Consider the following 25081-nt stretch of genomic DNA (forward strand, 5'->3'; position numbering starts at 1 on the left):
GTGCTTGTGGTGAGAGGTGTTTGAGTCTAGTGAGAGAGAGATGGAGCTTGGTGCAAGTGCAAAAATTGACTAAGACAAATTTACCCCTCAATCTTACACCATTATTAACGTCGTAAACTGAAATTAGATCGAGTTTGAAACTTGATGTACAATAGCGTATGTTTTCAGAGTTAATGTACTGAAATGCATAGTGGCCCAAACTTCATGTATGGTTTCCAAAATTTCCCCTTTTCGAAATAAAGTGTTTATATCGCGATATTTTTGAAATTATTAAAAAATATCGCGATATAAACACGTTCAGCACGCGTCATGACCACATTCCGCCACGTGTCGCCACCACAAATTAAAATTCAAACATGTTTTTGAGGGTTATTGGATGCCTAATCACGTGGTTAGGCACCCAATGACCTTACCATCTCAACCAAATCATATTATTATTCTTCTATGCAATTTTTATGATAGATACCATCTTACAAATAAATTTTGATAAATTGTCTAATCCCAACTAATTTTACTAGTTTCTTTTTTCCTCCCTTATTACTAATTTTAAGTAAGTTGTTAGCTAATTTTTAATTTCTTTCCTTTGTTAACTTTACTATACTATAAATACATAAAAAGATGTAATGCATTGTTGCACCACTACTATTTCATTTGTTCTTCTTAAGATTTTTCTTCCACTTACTTATTGTCATATAAATTGATGATGAGTTTATGAGAGAAACTGAATAATGCATTATTCACTCTATTCTTTTCAAGTCAATTAGATGTTTATACTTTAAAATCAGCTTTTACGAATTCTCGATGGTTGTTTCATCTCAAATCATTACAATTACTTATAGACTAAAAATTATAAAATATTTTCTTATGAAATATAGTAGATAATTGATTAAAGAAACATCTCTCAAAATTACATATAAAATTTCCATGTTTTATTTAAATTTCTATCAAATTTTTAAATTATTTTTCAAAATCGATATTTTTCCGATATATCCGTTGAAATTTCCATTTTTTTAACCCTCGATATTTCCGTAATTATCGATATTTTAGTCCTTGGATCATACTAATCATGCTAAAGATGATTTTCAGAGGCTAAAATTTAGCCCGACGGCTATTTATGGCCCTTATAGTTGGAGTTGGCCTAATAACTAATTAGATACATCATGATTTATATCTTCTATTCGATCAAATGCGTGCGCCTGATACTGATCATCGATGATATGATTAGGTTACTCTAGTACTAATCACACACTGTAATTGGCTTCAAATATGCATTCAACGAATATTGTCGATCAATATATATATTAGCCTACACATGAAAACTAAATTTTGAAGTACAAATTGATGTTATTTTGTTCTTATTATTCATTCAAACAAAAGGAACCAGGAAATTCTCTCTAATCCCAATATTCTTCATCACAGCTGGCATTATGTGCACCATGTTAGCACAGCTCATGGCCTTGCTATATTAGTCAAATAAGATGAGATTTGGAGAACGAATTTTCTGATATCTATTCATCTCACACTGGAGACTACATAAAGAGAATATATTATACTACAATCATACGTACTACGTACTACCATATACAGAATAGATAAGTATTAACTACATGATGTACATTCCTAAATTACATGTTATGACTCATGCTAACACTCCACTTCAAGTTAGCGCATATACATCAATCATGTGATTCATGTCTAACTTGCTAAGTCAGTCATAAAACGCCTTCTTAGAAACTCCTTTAGTGCGTATATCTGCAAGCTGCTCTTCAATATGAACAAAATGGAAGCTAATCATCTTTGCATCTAGTTTCTCTTTTATGAAGTGATGATCCACCTCCACGTGTTTAGTACGATCATGATGTACTGGATTTTGTGATATATCAATTAATACTTTGTTGTCACAATACAATTGCATAACTCTTTTCAACTTAACACCCAAATCACGTAGCATATTTCTCAGCCACAACAATTCACACACTCCATGAGCCATACCTCTATACTCAGCCTTAGCACTCGATCGGGTCAAAACTTTCTGCTTATTACCTTTCCATGTGACAAAATTACCTCCCATAAAGGTAAAATAACTTGATGTCGACCTCCTGTCGTTAATATTTTCAGCCAAGTCTGCATATGTAAAGCCACTAACCTCAAGAATGTTGTTGTGTTTAAAACACATTACTCCTCTCCATGAAGTTAACTTCACGTACCTCAAAATTCTCACAACAACATCCATGTGACTCTCACTTGGATTATGCATGAATTGACTCACTACACTACATAAGAAATATTTGGTCTAGTATGGGTCAAATAAATCAAGCGCCCAACTAACCTATAATAGCGAGCTCGATCAGTTGGTGCCTGGTCTGCATACTTTGCTAGACGATGATTTTGCCCAATATGAGTGTCAATATGTGTGCAATCTAATATACTTGTCTCTGTAAACAAATCTAGTGTGTACTTCTTCTAACACAAGTAGCTCTCGTCTCTCCCCCTTACTCCCTCAATCCCTAAGAAATACTTGAGATCACCCAAGTCCTTCATCTCAAACTCAGAAGACAATTATCTTTGTAGCCGATCCATCTCTCTATAGTATCATTACTAGTAATCACTATATCATCAATATAATATATAAACAAAGCTACTACCTTCCCCTGCTGGTGTTTGAAAAATAGGGTATGTGTAGAACGAGAATCTGAAAACAAACGAGAATGCAGACACGTGTACAAATAAATGTAATTTATTGAATATCAAGCGCGGGGTTACAATTTTGGTGAACTCCTCTTATTCTATCTCCGTATGTGATTTGGCTCAAGGGTGACATGCACTTGATCTTGAGGATTTGAGTTTGATTTGGATTTAATTTGATGAAGAACGAGCGATTTGGCCGCTTGATGATTCTTCGTGGACTTGAGTTTGGATTTGGATTTGATGAAGAACGAGCGATTTGGTGGCTTGACGATTCTTCGTGGACTTGAGAGACTTCGGGATTTGTCGAGAATGATTCTTGCTCAAGTGATTTCTCTCCTTCTTCTCCAAGTCTCAAAAATCCTCTCTCTTCAAGTTGAAGGGGGTATTTATAGTGTCAAGGTTTCTATTTTGTAGAATATTTTAATGACACTAAATTAATAAATTCTTTAATTGTATAATTAAATCAATATGTATTTTCTAATTAATTTAAAATTAGTTATTTTCATAACTAAATTAAACAGAAAATAACTGACTTAATTATGACCGTTGAGAAATTTATTAATTTAATCAAAAGTCCGATTACCATTTCAAATCGTTAATGACATTCAATTTTCTGATGCAATTCGGAATCACGTAACTTCGATTACGATCATCCGTTTATGTGCTGACACGAGTTTTATTCGAATCCGCACCAACTTTGTTGACTTTTGGGCCACGTGTGCAATTTTATCGGGTCATTGGTCGATTTAATTATTTAATGAAGATAATTTACTTCATTAAATTTCATGTGTCTACAGTATGATCTGAATTACTCTAACTATAACCAATCTTCCAAATGAACTATAAGAACCTCCCAAACCAGACATGAGGTGATTGTTTGAGATCATATAAAGACTTTCTCAATTTGCACACAAAATCACTAGAAGAGGTAGTTATGTGCCCTAGAGGAAGACTCATATACACATCTTTAGTTAACTCTCCATGAAAAAATGCATTCTTAACATCAAACTATCGAAGTGGCTAATTCAAACTAGCAGCAAATGAAAAGAGAACTCGGGATAGTGTTCATCTTTGCAACATGAGCAAAACTCTCATCATGATCAATACCATATGTCTGAGTAAATCCATTCATAAGAAGGTATGTTTTATACCGTCTTATTAATCCACATTATACTTCATAGTGAACATCTAACGACACCCTACAACTTTCTTGCCATGCGGTGGAGGCATAAGTTCCAAAGTATCATTTTTTTGTAATGTTTTGATGTCTTCCTCCAATGCTTTCCTTCACTTTGTATTCTCCAATGCATCATGCACTTTGTTAGGTACTAATACAACAGAAATTTGATTCACAAAAGATTCATATAACTTTGATAATCTCATAGTGGACATATAGTTGGCTATTGGATATTTTGATTTGGCCTATAAACTAGGTTCGTTTCTTTTTTTTTTGGGGGAGGGGGCGGAGGTAGTTGACCTCTAGTAGACTTGTTTGGTAACACATATTACCTACTATCACTAGTACTATTGAATGGACATACCTCATATGAGTGATCTTCTACACTAGGACGTTGCTGATCAGGGGTATGAGTGATTACGGAAGAGGCAGTTGTGCTCTTAACTATTGGTTCTCCTTCTAGAACCTGGGTATCTGATGCTTCTACCTCTGGTGAAGCTTCTACCACTGCTAGTACCTGATTATCTGAAGTTTCCACCTCAAAATGAGTTTTGCTACTGAAGTCAAATTATCTCTGATAATGACTCATTCTGATTCCTCCTCTTTATCGTGTTACAACTCTTTGTAAGATGGTGTTTTTGATGGGGTTGTACGGTAGTGATATTAGTATAGCATAGTCTAAAATTGATCACCCTTTGTCTAAGTAAGAAAAGACTAGGCTCAGCAAGCTTTGAAGAACAATGAATTCAAGGAAGCTCACTGTTGTGTTCTTCCCGGCAACTATTCCTCATTTACAGTAATAGCCTGGTTTTCTGGTGCTTTCAATAAAGGGCTTGACAAGATGTACATGGTGTAGGAGCTAGAATAGTATGAGTTTTAGAAGAAGAGAAATTGACAGGGAGATATGTTGATTAAGAGTGGCGCGTATGAGTTTGGCATGTTGCAGAACTAAGGGTGTGAGATGAATTAGAACTAATAGAAAGCTAAAGATGTTTATGGGGAAGATAAAGAATGGCAAAAGAAAGGTATTGCTAAAAGGCTTGCTACCTCCCTCCCTCTCTCCCTCTATTCACCCTTTTCCTTAAGGGTAATATGTATTTATATACAGTTCTAGCAGCTAAGAGAATCTTAATTGAAGGTTTGTACTGCTGGTTAAAGAGCTAACTTGGTTAAAAACATGTATTGTATTTTATATTGCCTCTTGATATCGGGCTTTGTCTAAGGTTTATAAGACAACTTAGCAGATTTCAAGCCTTGAAATCTGTTGTTGAGACTTGAGACAGGTTTGCAAGAATCTCTAATTTTGATGCTGGAAATATGCTTATATATGAGATTATATGTGTTTGATTGGTTATAAAGGACTTGGGCATGAGCCAGATAATCAACACTAAAATAGTATTGTGGATAAGGGCCCAAATTATAATATCATATGAACAAATCGACAAACTCAAAGAACAAAAGTGCATAACAATAATTAATTTATCAAACTAAAAAAATCACCAAATCTGTCCAACAGAAATATCAACAAACTGAACAAATCATCGAATATCAATAATCAAGTAACCAACATTCAACAAATCGACATTCAAAAATGATAGAACAAATCGACAAATATCAGAGAACATAAGCATTGAACGAGTTGGGCACTTGGAATCACCGAATCGCTCAGTTAGCTTACCTTCAGTTCTCAGCTTCTCGTTATCTCGTTTAGAGATGATGGGCAAATCGATGTGGCAGTGGCTGGTTTACTTGGCAGCGAAAGCCTTTTTTAATCTTGGCGGTGGCTCTGTTGCCGTTGAGATCAAGGGCCTCATCATTTGTTCTCCTCGTCTCACTCTCGGCATTAGGGAGATGGTAGCTATGGTGGATAACCAAGGACGTAGCTACACACGGGACACGACCCATCTCAAATTATTAAAAAACTTATTTTTCTAGTTAAATTTTAGTGTTAAAATTTAAAATTTAAATATTAGCCCACCCCAAATTTCTATATATAGTTCATAAATAATCGTAATTTTTTTTGTAGCCCAACCCATTATGAAATCCTAGCGCCGCCCTTGTGGATAACGATGACACATTCCTTGTGATTTCTGACCGATTCACTCACGCATGGATGAAAAGCTTAAGATCTAGTGGTTGTCGATGAAGTAGAGAAATCAAAGAATGAAAGAGAGTAAGAGACTAAATGAGGTAAGAGAGAATGAAAGAGAGAGAAGTAGAGCTAGACGAGCTCTTCAGACTTTTTGACATTAAATAGTGAAAGCCCGAGTCCAACCCGAAGAAAACAAAAGCCTTGCCGAGACCGTAAAAACCCTATAAATACCACTAAAAACCCAGATCCACGGGGCCGATTCGGGCAGGTTTCACCTGTTTTTTTTTTTTTTTTTACACTATCGGATTTTATGCCCACCCTTACTTCTAAAGATAGGGTTCCTAATTAATTTCCTTTTTTGGTGCTATTTCTTTGGGTCACTCGTATTCGTTTCCAACAATTCTAGTCAATGGTTTTTCCCGCCATATTTCTTTCGTGGATGAAAATGATGATTTTAGTGGGGCACGCCTTGGTCAGTTTGGCCTAACGTACAACTGGGTATCTTTTACTGGAGAGCTTGGTGTTTGGAACTTTGGATTGGCAAAATCTAAAAGACTATCTTCGATCTGTGGAAATATCATAATGTTCACACTAGACACTTCACATCATCTATTCATAATTCATCCATATGAATTAGATCTAATTCATACATATCACTGAATTAGATGGAAATGATGATGTTAGTAATACATTAATGTGTTTAGGGTTTAGATTTTTCTAAATACAATTATAAACGATGATGTTATTAATTAGGGGGTTCATCATTACAACATAAAACAATTTACTATACATCTTAGCAAAACAGCGTTCGTGCGTACTTTGTATAAGGTCACTTTGTATGTATATATTTGAGGCTTTGTGTAATAGGGTACCATTAATTCGTTGGATTATCAGATTTTTGAAATCACCACCGATATATTATTTGTTGAAATAATGAAGAAGGGCGCGGAAACTTGAGATTTGTTTTGGATGATGATTTTGGGGTCCACTTTTGCTGGTGGCCGGTTCGACGTAATTAGAGATTTGTGTCTAATGTCTAATTAATATTCCCTTGAGAGAGTAGAAGACTATACGCTTGCGTGCCCAGCACCAGAAAATTTAAAATTTAATTGCTGTTGAAAATAAGTCGAGAATTTGGGATTATACACTATAGTTTTTTAGCCGCTAGTGATTATGGCAGTGAAGATGAAAGAGACACGAGATTAATACTGTGTTTTTTTTTCTCTTGATTTGGTATAGAGTTTAGTGACACATTTGGGACGTTAACACGCTTATAATACATTTCCAACTTCTGATGTTTGGTGCCCAAAGCATCAAATGAACACATATATAAGTACAACATAACTAATTGAGCCGTAGATTCTAGATTCTCTTTGTAGAGTTATTTTAGTTAATCGCATGCACCTTTTAGTAAGTAATCATTTTTTAGTTTTTTTACCAAGTATAAGAAAAATATGCGAAGTGCACCTAAATAAAATCCGGAAGCACAAAGAAATTTACAAAGTTGTAAACTTATAATTAAACTCGAGGAGTAATTTTCAACTACAGAACTTGGCCGGACACAAAGCAACTGCCAAGCCTCTTTTCTATAAAAGACCGCCCACCTCACTCAATTTTTCAAGCTTTTGTTTTTCCTCTCCATCTTTGGGCCTCCCATAGTCCTAGGGCCGGCCCTAACATTTCGAGTGTTATTTGATATGAGCACTTTTGCGACATTCTTAACATGTTTTTACCTCCAGTTGAACTTTACTTAGCTCTTATTGTTGTAGTGTTGAGTCATTTAGTCAAATTAGGAGTCTATGGTGGTGTTGGTTGCATTTTGGTGCTAAAACAGGTTGAAAAACACAGAAATTGTTGAGTCCTATTTAGAGTGGGAGTCCTTGTGTAACTAGGAAACCTAGTTAAATTAGGAGTCTTCATTAATCGGCATTTCTATAACATTTGTGATAATTTGAGAATCCTATTTGTATTATGAGTCCTTTATAGACTAGGAAACGTACTATTTAGGAAAGTCATACTTGAACTGAAACGCTTATTCCGTAACTTTCATAATCTTTTTATGAATTATCTTGTCTTTATTCATGTTTTTTTTATTATTTTCAGATTTAAAAAGATGAGATTGTGTAGCTACAATGAAGGAAAAAAATAGAGGAAAAGTCAAGGAAAGAAGAAAAATAAAGAAAGAATGAGACACCTAAAAGGAGAAAAAGAAGGGGAATTTATCAAAGGAAATTGCACCCACTAATGACAAAAATAAGTGAAAGAAAAGAGAGAAAGAAAAAGGAAGAGAATAAAAAGAGATAATACAAGAGAGAAAGAATGAGACACCTAAAAAGGAGAAAATAATGAATTTATCAAAGGATATTGCACACACCAATGACAAAAAATAAGTGAAAGAAAAATAGAGAAAGAAAAAGGAAGAGAATAAAAAAATATAATACAAGAGAGAAAGAATGAGACACCTAAAAAGAGAAAATAAGAAATTTATTAAAAGATATTACATCCACCAATGACAAAAATAAGTGAAAGAAATTGAGGAGAAAAAATCAAAACTATAATATTCAAGGAGCCAAAACTCTTCTATAAATAACACATCATTCACAAAGAAAAATCATCACTTCTCCTTAGCATTCAATAGTCAAAACTCTACCAAAACACCGCCATAAACTTCCCTCACAAATCAGTCAAACCGTCCACTCCAAAACCATTATCATCTCCACCGAGTTTCACCTATTGCAGTCGTACCTTTAAGGTTCCTACAACGTGTGATTCTCGCAACTCATCTCCATGACTTCGTTTATTTGTGTTACTCTACAATTCTTTGTCTATGAAGATTGTAAGTGTTGTTTATGTTGAAGTATTGGTTTTGTATTTGTTTTAGAATTTTCAGATTGTATTTGATATGTTTTTGAGACTATGCCGAATCTATGTTCTTATAATTATTGAAGTTTGTATTTCTATTATTGTGTTATACTCTTCTTTTACTTGCTCTTAGATAATTTTCAGATATGTGCATACGAATTTAGTGCTTGAATGCAGTCCCTAAGATTGTATTTGAGTGTTATCTTCATCATCCCTATTGACACAAATCAAATCATGCCCTAAGTATGTTCGGTTTGTGTTAATTAAAGTGGGACATTCTGAAAATTTACATGTACCCCATGGTGAGTGACGCCACCGTGAAACATGTCTTTAACAAAGATTTGGTATTTAAATGTAATACTTGTTTGATTTCTACCCTAAGTGTTGTTAGAGTTGATTGCATGCAATTTAGGTGAGCCCTAAGTCAACCTAAATGTCAATAGAAATTTTGCATGATTAGATGTTCCCCTAAGGCTCTAATTGTATTGATGTCTAAAAGTATGTAATCAGATGAATTAAAATGCATGATATTACCAAACTTGTAATTATGTGGTACATTGGTGAATTTTGTTTAGTTTGATAAAGAGAAGTCGATTATGTAAATAGTAATTTAGGTTTTATTTTACTAGTTAATAATTAATCTCAAACACCCAATTATTTCTTAACACTAAAAGTTTAAACCATTCAATTCCTCGAACTGAACGATCCATGTTTATTCTATACTAACGATAACATTTTACAGGGTTAATTGTGTAACGCTCGCGCGTTCCATCACTCTTGGTGACACAAAATTTGGGGTCCCTTAAACTAAACAAAAATAATAATAATCTTATTTAACAACAATAGATAATAAAGAAAAAGTGATTTAACAAAATTTGTTAGTTTACAGTTTACACCCCGAACTTGCATTTGAGTCAATTTGTCTCATAAACTTGGTAAAAATTGCCGATTTGCACCTCATCTGTTAAATTTAATATTTTTCATCCAATTTTAAGTCACATGTCATGCATTTTAGGGGCAATATTGTCATTATATATTTATTTATATTTAATATTGAAATAAATTGATAAAATTACTTAAGAGGAACACTTGCTACTATGTTTTTTTATGGGCAAACGTTCGTTAGTCCCTATACTTTTGGTCGCTCATTCATTTAGTCCATGAAGTTTCAAAGTCATCTATATAGTCCTCGAACTTTCAAATGTTTATTTAAAAAGTCTATTCCGTCAATTTAACCATTAACATGATGATGTGGCAATGAAAGATCCTCCAAAAAAAGTGTAAAATGACAAAAATACTCTTAGATCAATATTGTCTTCAATTATCTAATAAATTTATAATTTTCACTTTAAGTTAAATTTAAATTTATATCAACTATGAAGATATAAATAAATAAATAATGGAAATGAATTTCTAAGTAAATGCCTTCAATCTCTTAAAAATATATTGAAAAAAAAATACTAAAGAAAATATAAGGAAACATTGATATAAGGATATTTCGGAAATTACACATTTTTAGGAGGATATTTAACGGGGTGGATTATTTATATTAAAAGTTGTAAGTTCGAGGACTATATAGATGACATTGAAATTTTATGGACTAAATAAATGACCGACTAAAAATACATGGACTAAATAAACGTTTGCCCTTTTTTTTTTAAACATGATATAGATTTATATATTTATTATTTTATATGATATGTTTAAAGATATTAGAAAAATATAAATAAATACATATAAAATTTTAAAAAATGTGTACATATATATATATACAGTCCCTATCCAGAGTGAAGTTCCAATTTTGGCACACTTTTCAGTCAAATTTTTTCAGTATAAGTGATTCAATATTTAGGTATGCTATTCAAGATCATCTCTATAAAGTTTCATCCAATTTGACAATGATTTGAGCTTTCAAAATTGAGATTTACACGAACGGTTCACGTTGAACAGTTTTAATTCATTCATTGATTTAATCTAATTTCAATACATTAACGATGTCCGAATTAGATGAAATTTTATAGAGATGATCTTGAATATCATACCTAAATATTGAATCGCTTATACTGAAAACATTTGACCGAAAAGTGTGTCAAAATTGGAACTTCACTCTGAAATTTCAGAGTGAACCTTCACTCTGGATAGGGACTGTATATATATATATACAACACACTATATTTGAATGTGTGTGTATGTTGAATATATAATTTGAAGTAATGTTAAGTATGTAGAAAAAAGATGTAATAAATAATTTGATTAAAAAAATAATCCTCATTTTAAGGAATTTTTTTATTTATTTTTAATTAAAAAAATAAAAAAATAGAAAATGACAATATTACCCTTTATGTGCATGACATGTGACGTAAAATTAGATAGAATCATAGAAACAGTTAAATTTAACGGATAAGGTGCAAATTAATAATTTTTACCATATTTAAGAGGTAAATTGACTCACATGCAAATTCGAAATGTAAATTGACATTTCAGTTAAATTTAGAGTGTATTTTGACAATTTTACCTTTCTTTAATGTTGTCTTCTTGGCAATTTAGAGTGTATTTTGACAATTTTACCTTTCTTTAATGTTGTCTTCTTGGCAATTAGGGTTTTAGTTTATTTTGAAGAGTCACGGTCACGCTCTAGTATGCTTAAGCATGCTGAAGGGGCAATCTATTTATTAATCCTCGATCTTATTGGTTTTATATGGATTAAGCTAATCCCTCAGAATTGAAAGATATCAATCACAACTGCTTCAAGTGCTTAATCAATTCAGACAATTCTCAAAGCCGGCACTTAATTGGACTATTTATTAATTTAGTCAGTTCTAGGTAGGCACTGGTCTGGATCAAATCTTGCTATTTTGTTCCTCTCTTCCTCGAAATTTGGTTATTGCATCTTTGAAATCCTTACGTACGTGTCTTTTCCCCAGATTCGATCCACGTACGTATCTATCATCTGAACATGACGTACTTCCTAATTTTGTCAGAGTAAGATCGAGCAATCCCCGACAAGGGCGAGCTATACCCAAAATGATAAGGCATGTATTGAGTACTGACTCTTTGTAGGTACCAGTAATAACCTCCAGGATCAAAATCATCACCCATCCATATCTTATAAGAAACTTAAGGAGGTCATACAAGCTCCGAGCTAGCTAGAAAGCCCTTAATTTGGCATAGATTTATGTATAAGATTCCATTCGCCCCATTCCCTTATGTTCCTTGATTAACATACATTGCTAGCTTGTTGTAAAAAAAAAAAACGTAATTGCTAGCGGAAGACCAGAACAAACCTGTTGGGTCATTGTTTATCTACAAGCAAGATTATACTTCCACAGTTCAACATATTCAGAAAGCCCTGACAAAATGAAATTAGATCTAGCTACCAGCTAGACATAAGTTCAGTAAAATTGCATTTGCTTCGGACATCGGATGACTTGACATCTCAAAGTTCATAATTTTCTCAGGATTTAATTACATAGGTTAATTAGGTGACTGATTGATGAATGTAAATTCGGACATCAGTACAACATTGCCCACGTACAAGAGAAGATCCATTTAGCCAATTAACGTACTTGTGCATCATTTTTGTTTTTCTTAAAGACTAAAACTATATATAATCGTATAAATGAATCGAGTCCTCACCAGAGTTTGATTCTAGAGATCCATTAAGTACATTTTTGAAGATTAACTGCAAGACCGCCGGAGTTCAACTGTTCAAATAGTTCAATGAACAGATAATATAATTATGAGTTGCCTACTGTGAAGAAGAAGAAGTCTTAATCTTCTAATGGCCTTCATTTCCTCGAACATATATACCTTCTTATTAATTTTCTCCCGACGATGCCAAGATAATTAGAAATCTTCTACAAAAATCAACATCATATCTCCACGTGCTTCAATGGCCACACCTACTAGAAGCCTAAAAAGGATCCAATTTTTGTAAATGCATATGCGTCTTCCTTTTCCACTAGACAAAAATTATAACAATTTCCCGCCACCTTACTATGATACTGTTTCATTCCCAATTAAAACGCGGGATCTATAATTAGAATATGTATCCAAATGGTTAGGTGTTTAGTGACATACTTTTTTTGGGGGATATCGTGAATATTATTCGTGGAAAAGAGTTGTGTTGTAATCTTATTTGATAAATCTAAGTATATGAAAACATTTTGAATCAATAATATTTTAGTCGCCGTATGAAACACTCAGACACTACCCTAGTCGAGTAGAATGTTCTTATGAAACATATTTTTGGGAAGCAAATTATAGTCAATGCTCTTAGCCTTCACGCAAACTTCTTGCCGAAGGAAGCTCTTCTATATATATATAAATCACGGGCCCCTCGAATCATTTCGAATCAGAATCCTCTACGTACATCCCTCTCTCATCTCTCGCTTTTCCAGAAGTGAGATTTCAGCTCACACATACTTTGTTTTCCCCTGTTTTCCAATTTTAGTGTTTCCTCTGTTTTAATCTAGCTCCAAAGAGATCATGGAAAGCTCAAACTCGAAGATTATGGAAAGCCCGAGTCCACCGAACATTATTTCTCCGAAAATACGCCTCCCTCCTCTCAAGAGGGGAGAGATCAAGAAGACGATTTTCAAGAGCTTATATATTCAGTTCATTGGGTTCTTGAGATTCGCCCTTCAAACCTCACATCTCAAGTGGGTATTGCTCCGACGCTCTCGTTGAAGTCTTTGTGATGACTTCATGCTTGAAATGTTTACATTGTAAATATATGGTGTACATACGTAGTAATTTGATTTTTCCATTGCTTAATTTATTTGGTCTTTGTAACTTGGTGTTCCTTTGGGTTTCTTTCTGTAATTGATGTAAGATATATAATGTTCAATGTAGAATGATATTGGTCGATTCTTGTCTCTCGTTGGACGTAGTTTCGATTTGTCAATTGTTAGAATGTATGAGTAGTTGGTGGTTTCATGGGATTTGACCTTGGGTGAAGAAGACATAAGTAACTTACAAAAAAACTACTATAGAGAAAATCATCGAACAAAAAGTCCATCACTGAATCTCGTCTTCCTATTCTTATTTTCAATTTGTTAAGTAATTTGTGAGCTAGGGCACATTTGGGCTTGCTTTGTCCCGGATTGAATTTGGGCCCCGTTACTCATATTGGGTCCATTAAAGCATTTCTGCAGCAAAATCGGAATATCCCTCTTTTTTTCCGTTGAGAAAATAAAAGAAGCCATTGAGGGTATTGACTCAATGACTCTTAAATCAAGTCTTAAAATTGGCCTTTTTCCCCCATTCAAATTTTGAAAGTTGAAACTTCAAAACCCCAAAAACAAAAAGAGAGAGGCCAAAAAAGAGCAAAGCAGGAAGCACTAATCTCTCTGGGTGTGCCTGTCAATCAGACTGGTGCCAATTGCCAAATGGCCCCCCTACTATAAACCCCTTTTCCTTCCCCTCACGGCTTTCAGGCGGCCCCCTCTTCACTTTTTTTCCATTTATACTCTCTCTCTCTCTCTCTCAGACACTAAACCAAAGCTCGTTTAAGTTCAGAACAAAGCGTAAACCTTTTCAGATTCGTACAGAGAGATGGAGAATGAGAAAGTTGAACTTAAACAGCCTCCTGGGTATGTTCAGTATAACCTTCTGGGTAATCTTTTTCAGGTTTCTTCCAAGTATGTCCCTCCCATCAGCCCTGTTGGCCGCGGCGCCTACGGTATCGTTTGGTAACTTCATCCTCTCTCTCTCTCTCTCTCTCTCTCTCTCTCTCTCTCTATATGTATATATGTGTGTGTTTTTTTGTTCAAGAAAGTTCTGGACTTTTCTGGGTCTGAAATGGTATTTCGAATGAAAAGCTCATTTTGATTTAATTGGGTTGGGTTTGCTGCTTAGTTGGGTTTGTTTTGTCTAAGTTTTGTCAAATTAGGGAATCTGAGATTCAAAACTAAGTACCCTTTACTTCATTGTTCAATTCTGTCTCTATCATTATAAAAATTAGTCATTTCTATGTCAGTAACATGCATAAATGAGAGTTCTTGCTGATACAAAATTGTTCAAATGGTTTATGGAGATAGCTGATTCAAGTATTAGTTTTCACTGGTTTGATGACAATTGAGAGATTTATTGGTTTGTGTGTATGGTGATGTATACCCGAATTTGAATAGAGGTAGTTGATATTTCCTTGTGGCAGTTGCGCAACAAACTCTGAGACAAAAGAAGAGGTTGCAATTAAGAAGATTGGGAATGCATTTGACAATAGGATTGATGCCAAGAGGACGCTTCGAGAGATAAAACTCCTTTCCCATATGGATCATGACAATGTAAGTTTGAACCTTTTGCCCACATATCCTCTGTTGTTACTCCCTTGCCAGAGTTGGGAATATGGCATTTTACTATTTATCACTTACACACCTTCTCAATGCTTTCCTTTCAAGTTTCCGGTGGGTGTTATTTGTCACATGACAAAAGAAACTGACTTAAGGATGTGTTGTTATGAATTGTTCCACTTGCCTCTGAAATTTATTGTTATAAATATAAATAACAAATTATATAAATTCTTATTATTGTTTTGCAGATTGTCAAAATTAAGGACATCATAAGGCCACCAGATAAGGAGAATTTCAATGATGTTTACATTGTGTATGAATTGATGGATACTGACCTAAATCAGATAATAAGCTCCAGCCAGCCTTTGACAGATGATCACTGTCAGGTACGTCCATAAGTACAGCGTCCCTAGTTTATGCAAGTTTTAAGAAAGGATGTCACCATTAGTCTCATAATGTATTTATGAGGTTGATGTATCTTCATTTCTTAAAAACAGCTACTTTCTTCCTAAAATAGCGATCACTCTTGCTTAAATATGTTTGACATTCTTTATAGTTACAATCAAAGCGGTTATAGGCCTACAAATTGGAGGACCCAATTTTCTTTTGTAGGACAGTCTGTGGGGTTAAGATGAACCTAAAATGCGGTAAGGATTTAAGACCATCATATGACCAAGATGTGTGATGTTAATGAAATCTTCAATGCAACAACTTCCCACCTTGTAGAATACGATAATCACTGTTGCTCGAGTATGATTGATAATGATTACTTTAAATCGGGACTTCTCTGTTTATTAAATTGAGAAATTCCATTTAGCTTGTGAGATGTGTTGCTTAATATGACATTTATGTGTGAATGGTCCACCACAGGGCCATGATGTTTTCCATTTATGATATTATGATATTATCTAACATCTGCAATCAATCAATGAATAGTTGCTTTATGTATATAATATGTAAACTTATACACAACGATAGCCTCCTATGCAGGCAGAACAAATATTGGATGCGTTCTAATTCCTTTGGTTAATGTGGTAATATAAATTGTCTTGCTTCATCCACATCTTTGACTTCTTTCTGTTGTGATGGTTAGTCATGTTGTTGCAGCAGCATATGTGCTCAAGTTGCAGCATGAATTGTATAACCTTGTGAGTTGTGACCTTTGATGAGATCAAAGCTTAGATAACTTTTTGAGTAACATATGATGTTTTCCGCAGTACTTTCTGTATCAATTGCTGAGGGGATTGAAGTACATACACTCTGCACATGTTTTGCACCGTGATCTGAAACCAAGCAATCTGCTTCTCAATGCAAATTGTGACCTTAAGATTTGTGACTTTGGGCTTGCAAGAACTACATCAGAGACAGATTTCATGACAGAATATGTTGTCACTCGTTGGTATCGAGCCCCAGAATTACTACTCAACTGTTCCGAATACACTGCGGCAATTGATATTTGGTCAGTGGGATGCATTTTCATGGAGATTCTGATAAGGGAACCATTGTTTCCTGGTAAAGACTATGTACAGCAGCTGAGTCTCATAACTGAGGTATTCATTTTCTTTGCGGCAATTGTTCAGTTCGGCAGATGTGATGTAGCCTATTGGCAGCTTTTTTTATACATTATTATTTAGGAGAAATATTAGAACTAGTTACAAAAGTCATAGATAAGTGATGTTATCATCTTGATAAGCATGTTCTTCATTTTAACAGCTACTAGGATCGCCAGAAGATTCAGATCTTGGCTTCCTAAGAAGTGAAAATGCTAAGAAATATGTTAAGCAGCTCCCACATGTCCCAAAGCAACCATTCGCGCAGAAGTACCCAAATGTCTCACCATTGGCAATTGATCTTGCGGAAAAAATGCTAGTGTTTGATCCAAGCAAACGTATCACTGGTAAGTCTCTTCACCATTTAGTAATGTTTGGTCTTCCGTTTTCTCAATCATTTATAATGTACTAATATTTTTCTCATTTGTCATGTATGAAAAGTTGGGGAAGCATTGAATCATCCATATTTATCAAGTCTTCATTCGATCAACGAGGAGCCAATTTGCCCATCTCCTTTTGTCTTTGATTTTGAGCAGGCATCTTTGGATGAAGAAGACATAAAGGAGCTTGTATGGAGGGAGTCTCTGAATTTCAATCCAGATAATATGCAGGAATAGATTTTGTTGAAGTGGTTTTCCGTTGCTACTTTGACCATAATCATCAGCATCATGCTTGTGCGATTCCTTTAGTACATGTATCATATATTCATATATGAGGAGATTCTGATTACGCCAATCAGGAATGAGTAGGGAGAAGGGTTCTCCCTCAAGTTGAGACGATGAAAGAGCAGTGCAGTTGAGCGAGATTGGTATTCTGCAGCTCTGCTTCTTTCATTATTGTCGAACAATGAGAGTGTAAACAGTTAAGCGTTGGTGTCGTGCATATATTGTAGAAGGCTTTGTTGTCGTTTGCTTTTTTGAAGTTAAAACAAAAAAAAAAAACAGAATTATAGTTTCTATTATGAGTATCGTCAGATTTATGTAATATCAAATTAAATAAAAATAGAGAATTTTGTTGTGTTTATTCTTTCTGCTTTTCTAAATCATTCATTTAGTGTGAATGTACAGAATTATGAGCATTCAAGCTTCGCTTTCTTGACCAAAAAATAAAAAGGCTTCGCTTTCACCTGCTAGTAACCTAGACTTGAGGGAGTTTCGCTTTCACCTGCTAGTAGCCTAGACTGCCTAGTGGACCTTGTGACAATTAACAAAAGCTACAAAATGCTCAATATGAGAGAGGATAAAATTGGCCTAAAATTTTACCACGCCCTAGATTACATTCCCCTTTTTTTTAGATGACCCTAGATTAGACTAAAAAACACTTCTTCCAGTAATGCTCATAGACATATTAACCGAAAAAAGGGCTTCGTGGGGACGAACTCCAGGGTTGAGAGTTCGTTGATTTGAACGGACCGTACTTATTAAGAGGTAGTTAATACGAACCCTAATTTGTCGTAAAAACATCTCTCGAGAAAGGACCATATTAAAAATTGCTCTAACCAAACAACAAGGACCAATATCAAATATATCTAAGACACAATAAACAAGAGTTAAACTTTTTTTTTCTCAAGTCTTCCATACGACCATACTCCATACATAAGCTAATATTTCTCAAAGAGAACGCAGGTTTTAATCGGTCTCCGAGGTCCGTAGCGTTTAAATCCCACATCGGAATTATTGTTAATGTGAGATGGGTTTATATATGTTTGCGAATCACGTAGCGTGCCTCACGGGGTACATAGAACTTAATAGCCTATGCGAATTGGTAGACATGATTTCCACGCGATTGGAAGAGGACATTGGACGTAGAACTTGGACAAACTGGTGTGAGAAGTAGTGATGATGCAACTGCTATGATATCTTTTTCTACGGCTTTAGATGTTAGTAAAAACGGTGATGTTTGGATAGTGGACTCAGGTGTCTAAGAACACATAACCAACAATTCCTTAAATCTCACTGATTTTAAAAAACTTACTAAACCCTCTCATGTGTCAATTGCAAATGGACATTCTGTGCAAATCTGTGGAAAAGGAAAATTAAAAGTTTTTTCAAATATCATTGAGTCATCTGTGTTGTTTGTTCTCTCATTCCCTTTTAAATTACTTTCAGTTGGAAAATGCACTCAGCTACTAGATTGTTTAGCCATTTTCTCACCTCATAATATTATTTTCCAGGATCGTACCACAAAAATAAAGATTGGTGAGAGATTCTTCCTAAATGGACTATATTTCATCTCCATCACTCCACGTCTGTCAACATGTTTTTTAATGAATTCCAAGTCAGCATCTCAGCAACTATTGTGGCATAATCGACTTGCTCATCCCTCATTTCCAGTTTTATCAAGACTGTTTCCTCATTTTTGTAAAGTTGCTAGTGAGTGTGAAATCTGTCATATGTCCAAACAGACTAGGATTCCTTTTTCTCTTTCACACTCAAGAGCAACCATGCCCTTTGAGCTTGTTCATTCAGATGTATGGGGACATGCCTCAGTGAATTCCTTTGATGGATATCGTTTTTATGTAACTTTCATTGATGACTTCTCTCGTTCCACATTTGTGTATCTGCTGAAATACAAAAGTGAAGTGTTTAAGTGCTTTCAAGATTTTCTTAATCTGGTCAAAAATCATTTTTCTTCCAAAATTTCAATTTTAAGATCTGATAATGGCACTGAGTACACTTCTAATACCATGACTAATTATCTAAGTGAACAAGGAATTATGCATCCGACTAGTTGTATTGGCACACCACAACAAAATAGAATTGCAGAAATAAAGAATAGGGATTTACTGGAAAAAGCTAGAGTCTTACTGTTGCAAAATCAAGTTCCTAAGAGATTCTGGTCACAGGCAGTCCAAACAACAGCGTACTTAATCAATAGGTTGCCTAGCAGTGTTCTTGATTTTAAATCACCATTTGAAGTTCTTAAAGGCAGGAAGCTTGATATTAGTCATCTCAGAGTTTTTGGCTGCATTTGTTATGTGCATGTTCAGGCAGATAAAAGAGATAAATTGGATCCAAGATCAATTAAATGCATGTTTCTTAGATATTCATCTACACAAAAAGGGTATAAATGCTACAATCCTACAACTAGGAAAATCGTAGTATCTCGAGATGTTATTTTTCATGAAAACCATCCCTTTTACTGTGAAAATGATGAACAACTTAAGGGGAGTTTCTCACATATTTATTTCCCTCTTCAACGTTAACTGAAACTACAGAAGATGTTGAGCAGTGTCCAACCTCAGAAAATACAGTAGAAGGTATTCATCCTGAAAATAGTGAATTGACAGTAGATGTTGATGAAGAAAGTCATGACTCCATAAATCTCCCTACTTCTTCTAGTTTGCCTAGGAGAAATCCTCCTGTGAAGCTGCGAGATTATGTTACTTACGCCACTAGGTATCCACTAAATCTTGAGCTCACAAAATGTCCTCCAGTTCATTGTGCATTTCTCAATAAAATCCTTGCAGATCATGAACCAAGGAGTTTCTGTGATGCATTTCAAATGCCACAGTGGCAGAAAGCTATGAATGAAGAATTACAAGCTCTTGATGATAATCAGACATGGAGCATTGTACCTCTCACTCGTGGTCAGAAACTTGTGGGAGCAAGATGGATTTATAAGCTCAAATATAACTCTGATGGATCTCTTGAGAGATATAAAGCTCGACTAGTCGCTAGAGGGTTTACTCAAACATTTGGCGTTGACTATAAGGAGACTTTTGCTCCAATTGCCAAAATGAACACTGTTCGTGTTCTTTTGTCTATTGCTGTGAATTGTGGTTGGTCCTTGTCACAGATGGATGTCAAGAATGCTTTTTTGCATGGTGAGTTAGAAGAAGATGTTTACATGAAAATTCCTCCAGGCCACCCTCGAGAGCATGAAGTTGGGATGGTTTGCAAACTTCACAAAGCTCTATATGGATTGAAGCAGTCACCTCGAGCATGGTATTCAAAACTTAGCTCAGTGCTTCTCTCTTCTGGATTTCAAAGAAGTCACTCTGACTCCTCCTTGTTTGTAAAAAATAGCAAGGTTGGAAAATTGGTTGTGTTGGTGTATGTTGATGATCTAATTGTCGCAGACAACAATTCTGATGAGATTCTGTCACTCAAGAAGGCCATACACGATTCATTTGCTATTAAAGACCTTTGAAACTTAAAGTATTTCTTAGGCATTGAAATGGATCATTCATCACAGGGTTTGTTCTTAAATCAGCGCAAATATGTTATTGACATGTTAGAAGAAACAAAAAAGACAGACTGTAAGCCTGCAAAAATTCCATTAAGCAGCAAAATTGATTTGGACACCCAAGCTCCTGCTCTTCACGATGTAAGTACATATCAACGTCTTGTGGGCAAGCTGATTTATCTTATGATCACCAGACCTGATTTAACTTATGTTGTGAGTTTGGTAAGTCAATTCATGCATTCTCCCAACTCATACCATCTTGGCATTGTCAAACGTATCATGCGATATCTCAAAGGTTCACTCAGTAGAGGCATTGCAATGCAGAAGAATGATCATTTTCAAATTGTTGGGTATTCTGATTCTGATTGGGCAGTAAATTCGTTGGATAGGAAGTCCACTACCAGGTACTGCACCTTTGTTAGTGGCAATCTTGTTACTTGAAAGAGTAAGAAGCAGTCTGTTGTAGCACGAAGCAGTGCAGAGGCAGAATATAGAGCCATGGCCTCTATTGCTTGCGAGTTAATTTGGTTGAAAGCCTTGTTGCAGGATTTGGGAATTCATCATTCATCTCCTATGATGTTGTATTGTGATAATCAAGCTGCATTGCACATTGACGCTAATCCTGTTTTTCATGAACGCACCAAACATATAGAAATCGATTGCCACTTTATCCGAAATCAAGTGCAGACCAAGGTCATTAAAACATTGTATACCAAGTCATGTGATCAACTTGTAGACATCTTTACCAAGATTCTTACCTAGACACAGTTTGATCGTCTTCTTTCCAAGCTTGGATCAAGATGTTCCCTCGATCCAACTTGAGGGAGAGTATTGAGGGAGTGCAAGATCCCTGTTTTCTTTCATCTTGTCTTCTACTGAGTGCAACATTCATGTTTTATGACATCTTGTTTTATGCTTCCTTTGCTCCTTGTTTTTATACGTAGGCTGCTACTTTAGAAACACCACTCCAGTTTTTGTGGGTTATTAGTTAATAAGAATATGTTAGTTTTTGTGTGTATAAGTACTTAAACCTTGTAACAACACGAACGACTGAACATATATAGTTTGAGTTGCTTTTCTCAATATCATTTTCTTCACAACCTCAATTGTACTTTGCGCATGATGACCTTGCATACCAGGTTGGTTTCTCCTCCCTGTTGTAAACTAGTTTTGCTTCTAGGTCCAGTATCACTTCTTGATGTTTTATGGAACACTTTTAATAGCAAACGAATGATGTACTGACAAGGTGCCACTAAAGGCAGGCTGCTTTTCCATCTTTGCTGACAGTGACGGGTTAATTCTTGAGCTGAGTTACATATAAAACCATTTCAGGTGATGATTAGATTTCACACAAGCTACCGTACTAAAGTGAAACATTGGAGGGATCAAAGACTAACATGGAAATAAATTATGTGAATAGATCCAAGAAGAAATAGATATAATAAGAGATGCAGCTCATAACAAAAAGAGCGGAAGATGGTAATTTCATTGTGACTGACCTCATTTGACTTGAAAAGTGCTAGGATACAGAAGATTATTAGTTTATAAAATGCTTAAGCTGCTAGTTTGACTATGCAGAATCCACCCTCATCCTCTGGCGTATACAACTTTAATGAAGCTAAATTCATTTGTATTCAAGAATGCAGAACTTGTTCTACAGAAACTTGTGTCGTCTGTTGATGACAATGTTCGATTTGGGATCAAATCATGGTCTTATTCAAGTTCAAAAATATTAGTGGAATGAAATTGTGTTCCACACATGTTTTGACAAACGGAATCCAATTTACTATACTTCCAAGGTTCAAACTTGTTGATTATTGATACTTCTACAGTTTCATCCAATACCTCCTGATTGCGGGTTACATGTCAGAAGGGCCTGCATTTTCCATTTTACTATAAACAAGTTATTTTGACTCTTAGGGTTAGTTTGGTATTGATGCGACTTTACAAAAATCTTCTTTTACTGTACTGTAAAAAAAATCTGAATTCAAACAGGTTTGTGTTTGGTAAATATTATTTTTATATGTGTTGTCGATAAATAAATTATTTGGTAAATTCTAAATGAAACTGCTATAGATATGGTCAATAAAAAAAATGACATGATTTTGTTTTAACATATCGAGAATGATTATAGATAAAGATGTTATTTGAGAATTTACATAAAAATATTAACATTTATTGAGTTTTAAGTAAAAACAGGTTCTAAAAACAACATTCGAGAAGTTACCAAACACTATAAATTTTAAAAGTCGACCTAGAAACTTTTTTTTTTGAAGTAAAGTTGTACCAAACTACGCCTTATTGTTGTTCCACACCTAGTTCAATATGTAATAGCTAGTAATAAGAGCTGGTGGAATTGATTTGAGATGCTTTTCAATGTGTTGATACCTCTTTTTTCACAAAGCTTGAAGTTAAGGTTTGACATGCAAAGATTCTATTTAATGGTCCTAAAGTCCCGCACAGCCTAATATCAAGCCAAGCGTAAATTAAGCACGTCATGCAATTCTCGTAGACCCAAGCTACATTTTGGGGCTTACGCGAGGGTCGTAGTTTGGAAGGTAACGGATCTTGAGAAGTCTATTGTCGAAATTGAGTACGTAAATAAATTTTGGGCTTGAGAACCAAATTTCATGGATTATGTGACTCGAAATTCGACATTGGGCTAGTAGAGAAAGATATTTTTAATCTAATAAAGCCAAAACCCATTCTTAACCCAAAACCCATCACATGGCCCATGATCCGTACCCATTTCAGTTGTTTCTTCCTCATTTAGCAAACACGTCTTGTCCTATTGTTGCTGAGACTGGTGGCTGATTCAGGCAACACTAGAGATTCATGGGGAAGCAATCACACCCGTATTTTTGGAGATCTCTTCAATTTCCCATCTCCACGACTTTTTTTAGCGTGATTTAAGGAACCCATGATCTTTGGTTGGTCACAGCAGCACCAAGGCACCGTCATCTTCACATGTCACCACCGTCCCTATACGTTGCATAGATGCTTCAACCCAGAACGAAGAAGAATCCCTAGAACCAGCAGTCCTTGAGATTCCCCTTCCCTTCCAAACTACACTATAGATCAAGCTTCATCTCTGAATACCATACACATGATACCCAATCAATCTCAATCCATAGCACGTAATCATGCCCTCTCTCACTAAACTCACAAGCATCCAACTCCCGTACCACGCTCCCGGTAAGTTCTGTTGTTATTGATCGATTTGATGTTGTTACAATCGAGTTCGTCACAACATAACCATTCTTAGGTCTTTCCTAGATTTGTTGTGGGCCTAGCTGCTCTGCTCCGAAACACCCTCTTACACTATGAAATGATTTGCATTGCCAATTTTTCAAGAACACACAATTTGTATTTTCAGATGTTCAGGCCTATTTCCACTTATTATGCCTTTGCTGAAAAGTCTGAGATTCAGACGTCCAAATGGGAGGTTTTCTAGGTAGATAGTCATTGTTCAAGGGGATTTTCCTTGTAAAAGTGGTAGGGAGTTGCAGTTCAAACTTAGTCATGGAGAATGTCGTTATAGATTTAAGAAGCCACGTTGTGTCTCATAAGCATACGATCATTCTCTTTAAAACAGAACCTCAAAGAGATAATAATTACATCTTCTGAAGGTAAAATTGAACATGTAACATGCGACACAATGGACTCAAGTTTATTCTAAAAGTTATACGAGAGCTTTAGGTCCTGCTCAAGGCTTAGAATTTGATGACTTGCTTCGGTTGGCTCCCTTGTTTCCCAAATGCTTTGTCTAGTGCGGTGTGGAAATTGTCGAAGGGAACCAGCTCCATCCTATAAATAACTAGAGGACATGTAATGTTAGATTGAATATGATTGATACACTACGTAGCAATTATAGTGGATAAAAGAATGACAAAAGAAAAGGCTTGCGGGACATGCATTCTATTATTTCCTTGATAGCTATAGTGGATATAATCAAGTCCCAATTGCCCCCGAAGATCAAGAGAAGACAACTTTCACATGCCCATATGGAACTTTTGCTTACCGGAGAATGCCTTTCGGATTATATAATGCACCCGCCACCTTCCAACGGTATGTCATGGCCATTCTTGCCGAGTTGCTTGAGTTTGTAAAAGTCTTCATGGATGACTTTTCTGTGTATGGGAACTCATTTGAAGAATGTCTTAATCATCTCTCCTTTGTCCTTAAGAGGTGTGAAGAGACGAATCTAGTGCTTAATTGGGAGAAATGTCAC

At 35.2% G+C, this 25081-nt stretch overlaps 2 protein-coding genes across 2 annotated transcripts in view; one reads left to right on the plus strand and one right to left on the minus strand.

Moving 5' to 3' along the window:
* The first annotated feature begins 14201 nt into the window (after positions 1 to 14201).
* Positions 14202 to 17660, plus strand: LOC126786496 (mitogen-activated protein kinase homolog NTF6-like). Its single transcript, XM_050512336.1, has 6 exons — positions 14202 to 14512; positions 14977 to 15106; positions 15361 to 15498; positions 16330 to 16662; positions 16826 to 17009; positions 17104 to 17660. Exons 1-6 carry the CDS (start codon positions 14376 to 14378, stop codon positions 17277 to 17279), a joined length of 1098 nt encoding a protein of 365 aa, XP_050368293.1. The 5' UTR covers positions 14202 to 14375; the 3' UTR covers positions 17280 to 17660.
* Positions 17661 to 24506: 6846 nt separating this feature from the next.
* Positions 24507 to 25081, minus strand: part of LOC126787375 (enoyl-[acyl-carrier-protein] reductase, mitochondrial) — a 45109-nt gene continuing 44534 nt past the window's right edge. The window contains 1 exon segment of the mRNA XM_050513272.1: positions 24507 to 24657. Within this exon segment, the coding sequence (XP_050369229.1) occupies positions 24564 to 24657 (94 nt within the window). The 3' untranslated portion in view covers positions 24507 to 24563.

The sequence above is a fragment of the Argentina anserina genome, chromosome 3 (genome assembly GCF_933775445.1).
Source record: "Argentina anserina chromosome 3, drPotAnse1.1, whole genome shotgun sequence".
Taxonomy (NCBI): Eukaryota; Viridiplantae; Streptophyta; class Magnoliopsida; order Rosales; family Rosaceae; genus Argentina; species Argentina anserina.

Coding starts and splice junctions, on each gene's coding strand:
- LOC126786496 (XM_050512336.1), top strand. CDS start 14,376: ATGGAGAATGAGAAAGTTGAACTTAAACAGCCTCCTGGGTATGTTCAG. Junction 16,663..16,825: donor AGCTGAGTCTCATAACTGAG/GTATTCATTTTC, acceptor TCATTTTAACAG/CTACTAGGATCGCCAGAAGA. Junction 17,010..17,103: donor TCCAAGCAAACGTATCACTG/GTAAGTCTCTTC, acceptor ATGTATGAAAAG/TTGGGGAAGCATTGAATCAT.